This window comes from Entamoeba nuttalli (assembly GCF_000257125.1).
Source record: "Entamoeba nuttalli P19 unplaced genomic scaffold asmbl_3354, whole genome shotgun sequence".
Classification (NCBI taxonomy): domain Eukaryota; phylum Evosea; order Mastigamoebida; family Endamoebidae; genus Entamoeba; species Entamoeba nuttalli.
Genome location: NW_008576019.1, coordinates 1 through 4,110, shown reverse-complemented (window position 1 = coordinate 4,110; position 4,110 = coordinate 1). Strand labels below are relative to the sequence as shown.

At 24.5% G+C, this 4,110-nt stretch overlaps 3 protein-coding genes across 3 annotated transcripts; 1 reads left to right on the top strand and 2 right to left on the bottom strand.

Annotated features, from left to right (window-relative positions):
• Positions 1-13: 13 nt before the first annotated feature.
• On the top strand, positions 14-1,279 carry ENU1_064390 (phosphatidylinositol-glycan biosynthesis class O protein, putative; the record flags this gene model as incomplete). The annotated part of the gene is made up of 1 exon (XM_008858228.1): positions 14-1,279. One exon carries the CDS (start codon positions 14-16, stop codon positions 1,277-1,279), a length of 1,266 nt encoding a protein of 421 aa, XP_008856450.1.
• A 213-nt stretch (positions 1,280-1,492) lies between these two features.
• Positions 1,493-1,831, bottom strand: ENU1_064380 (hypothetical protein; the record flags this gene model as incomplete). Its single annotated transcript, XM_008858227.1, has 1 exon — positions 1,493-1,831. One exon carries the CDS (start codon positions 1,829-1,831, stop codon positions 1,493-1,495), a length of 339 nt encoding a protein of 112 aa, XP_008856449.1.
• Positions 1,832-2,657: 826 nt separating this feature from the next.
• On the bottom strand, positions 2,658-3,548 carry ENU1_064370 (hypothetical protein; the record flags this gene model as incomplete). Its single annotated transcript, XM_008858226.1, has 1 exon — positions 2,658-3,548. The coding sequence occupies one exon, from the start codon at positions 3,546-3,548 to the stop codon at positions 2,658-2,660; it is 891 nt and encodes a 296-aa protein (XP_008856448.1).
• Positions 3,549-4,110: the final 562 nt, after the last annotated feature.

Genomic DNA, 4,110 nt, shown 5'->3' with positions numbered 1-4,110 from the left:
CAAATTCAATTATATGTTAGCTGGTATTATATTAATGATAGTGTCATTAGTGTGTGGTTTACTCTTTGTTTTTGGATATCCACAATTCCATTTTACTACATTAAAAGTTATTCATGGATTCATTTTAGGAATGGTTCCAGCTTTATTTTTAAGAAGGATATATGACATAGGTATGAGTAAATTTGATCAATATATATTCTTTACAAGTCTTTTAGGAGGTCTTTCTTTCATATCGAATTTAGCAAGTCAATTCAATACATTTATTCTTTCTGGAACTCGAATCACAACAACTGTAACTTTTGACATTATTGTTAATATTATTCTTTGTTTTATTTATGGATTTGGACAATACACTGATTCATACATTAAAGAAGAAGAATATACATCATTTTATGTAGCAGAATGGCTTTCAATAATTATGTTTTTCTTTGCACTATCTCAACGTAAACAAGGAAGTATTAAGATATTGTGTTATCATTTTCTTCTTATTATTTTAAGTTCTTGTATTAAATTATTCTCATTCCATGTAATATCCTTATTACTACTACCAATTGTCTTATACTTAATTACACATTCTATAAACATTTCAATTAGTTCAATATGCGCATTCGTTTATCATTTAATAAGACCATATCCAACTTCATTATTAGGAATTATCTTACCAGACACTATTTATTTGTTAACACTTATTTCATTGGTTATAGGTTATAAACAACGGTTATCAGTTATTCACTATTTATATTCATTGATCCCATTAGCAACAGTTTTACTACCATACTCTTCATCAACAATATTATTATTGTTTATTGGTTTTGTTTATGTTTTTAAAGAGTATGAATTTTCAGAGAGTATTACCACTTTCTTCTTGTTTATTGGAATTCATTTCTTCTTCTTAAGTGGACATGCATTCCAATTTAGTGATATTCAATTTAATGCTGGATTTATTGGAATACCATTCTATTCATTCTTTGGAAATGGATTTTTGGTCATTTTGAATACATTCTTCTTCCCTGGTATTGTTGTATTAGCTATTGCAGGAATTACACAATCAAAAGTTAATGGAACACTTCTTTATACCAGAAGCTCAATATTGGTTATGTTATTCTTTAGTTATCAACTCCTTTCTATTATGATTTTTACTTACTTTGTATCTGGACATTTAGAAATCTTCAGAATTTTTACACCAAAAGTATGTTTTGATGCAGCAATTACAGTTGTAGTGGATGTCATTGTTTTTGTTGTTTATTTCATTCTAAGAGAAGCAAAAAGCAAACATTAATCCTGAAAAAACAAAGAATATTAATTTCGTTATTCTTTTAATTTTTGTTTTTCTTTTTGTTATTATTTGTAGTTCTTTAGGAATATTTAGTAATACATCAAAATATAACCTATCTTTTTAAACCTATAGGATTTATATCTGTTGTTACAAAGTTTAAGAAAAAGACAAAAAAGAGATAAGTACGAATATTAAATAATAAAGTCTACAGTGAAATCAGCAATAATATTGTTTATAAGACCTAACAAGATTCTTTACATAAGGGTAAATACAATCAAGAGATTGGTCTCCTGATAATAACTGTTCAACCTGACTAATTAAGTCATCAATCTCATATGAAGTAACTTCTCTTGGAGAATTTGGACAAACTCCAGTGACATCAGATTCTTGAGATAGTTCATAACAACTCTGAAGAATTAATAAAACTATTTGTTTATTAATTGCTTGTCTTTGATTAACTCTTTTTTCTTCTAAGCTAAATATTTTAACTGGTTTTCTTGAACCAACAGAGCAGTGATTTTCTTTTTTGCATTGAGTAGTATAATTGCACCTCATAGTGTGTTTTGGTTTATCAATTTTCAAGATCTAATATATAAGTTAATAAGTCTTTGATCTGTTTCGTCATCCTCAAAACCATTTTTTGACTAGTTCTTTACTTCTCTGAAATTAAATATTTTTTATTAATTTCATTTCATATTTATTCCAATAACTATAACTTTTGTTAGTTTCCTTTTTTATAAATTTAGATTTTTTGTTTTTTTTTGATAACTTCAAGATGAATGGTATAATCTGATTTGCATAAGATCGAGATGAGATTTTGTTTTTTATATAGTAAAATTTATTAAAAAATAACTCCTCTTATAATTTACTCAAATAAAAAAAAGTAACTATAAACTATAATAAAAAAATAATAAATTAATGATATTTACTTGAGTATTTAATTTTTCATAGTCTTGGAGAGATTATTGTTACTTTCTTCATTATCACTTTCTGTATAACAAGAATTATGTGTTGGTATATTAGATTTGAGATTAAATAATCAAAATTATATTATTATATAAGTAATACACATATCTTTTATTTGCATTATACTTATTATTGTTATTGTGATAATGTCAACGTTTAATTCTCTTTACTTTTTGTGTAAATAATACAAGAATAAATCAATTATTTTTCTCTCTAATAGAATAATTTCTATATATTTATGATTTAAGTTTCATAATTTTTCTTGTATTTTATATTTATTTAATAATCTAATTATATTACCTTCGTTTTGCACATTAATTACATTTCTAAGATATTTTTTCTTTTATTTCTTATTTTAGAGAACAATCAATTCATTTTCAAAATTTATTCAAAAACAAAAAATAAAAAAAGTGATTTAGAAGAGTAGTGCAAGAAGTAAAGACAATAAGGAAACTAAAACATATGAAGTAGAATTTTCTGGGTCATTGTCTATTTCAATACTTTGAATATAAACCTCATCATTTTGAATAGTTAATTTATAATGTTCAGAACCACAATTATAAGAGTCTTCAAAATTAAGAGGGAAGTTAAACTTTTTGAAATTAGTTTTGGTTGGTTCAGTAAATTTAGGTGAGTTTAAGAAGCAAATACCAGTAATTTTAAATGAACCAGTGTCTTGTGAGTCTGTTGGTCCATTGTCATATCCAAAAATACTTGGTCTGAAATTATCGAAATTGATAGTTTCATTAGCATTTTCATAATATAAGTTAATTGAAATATTATAATAATTTAATCTAGAACCACTATCGCCATTATTAGCATACCATCCTCCAAGGAAGAATGAACCAGTAGCAACTTCATCATCAGACTTTTCTTTATATAATAATGTTACAGGTTTTGATAAGAATTTTTCAGTATTAGTATAGATGTTAACACCATGACTAGAAGCAGAAGGAGATACTCTAATTGAAATATCAGTATCATATCCAACAAAATTTGCTCCATCATCTGGAAGAATAGTAAGATAACATGGATTATTATTATTAAAATTAAAAATAATTGGTCCTTCTACAGGGTCGCAATAAATTCTTTGGTGATCCCCTTCATAATCAAATGCACTTGATGGTATTTCAAAAAGATTACGTTCAGTATCAAATTCATATTTAACACTATACTCTGATGGATCTGTTGATTCAGTTGATGTACGTAATCTTTTATCTTTTTGTCCAAGATCAGACTCTTTAAAATAATAAACAGTGTGTTGAGCAAAACACCCAACTAAGAGTAACAATCCAAGAATGAACATATTTTTTATTATTTAAAGAGATAAAGTTAGTTTAAATACTAACCTTCACCTTTAAATTTCGTATGACAAATGAAACTAATAATAAATAAAATTGTTGAATTTTTAAATTAAGAAAATAACAACAACTCTTTTTCAATTATTTATTTTTGGAACAATAAAAATGAAAATTTAACTAAAATTATATTTCGTTCACTCATAATTTTATTTATAAATTTTACTTTAGTATTATTAGAAGAAAGTATTTCATATTTCTATTTTTATATTATGCAAAATTATATTTTTAGAAGACATTACTATTTAAAAATAATTTTTTGTTATTAATAGCATAATTTAAAAATAAAACAAAATTTAAATATTGTTTTTTAATATATCATTTTTGTTTTTAAGAAGTTAAGGTTTTACAGTAATTAGAGGAGTTGAACTAAATAATAGTACTGATAAAACTTAAAATTGGAACGGTAATGAACTTTAAAAAGTTTCTTTTCTCAACTCTAATGAACTGATATTTAAACAAAGAAACTAAAAAAAATATCATTAAATAAACATGGGAGACGAAGAAGTT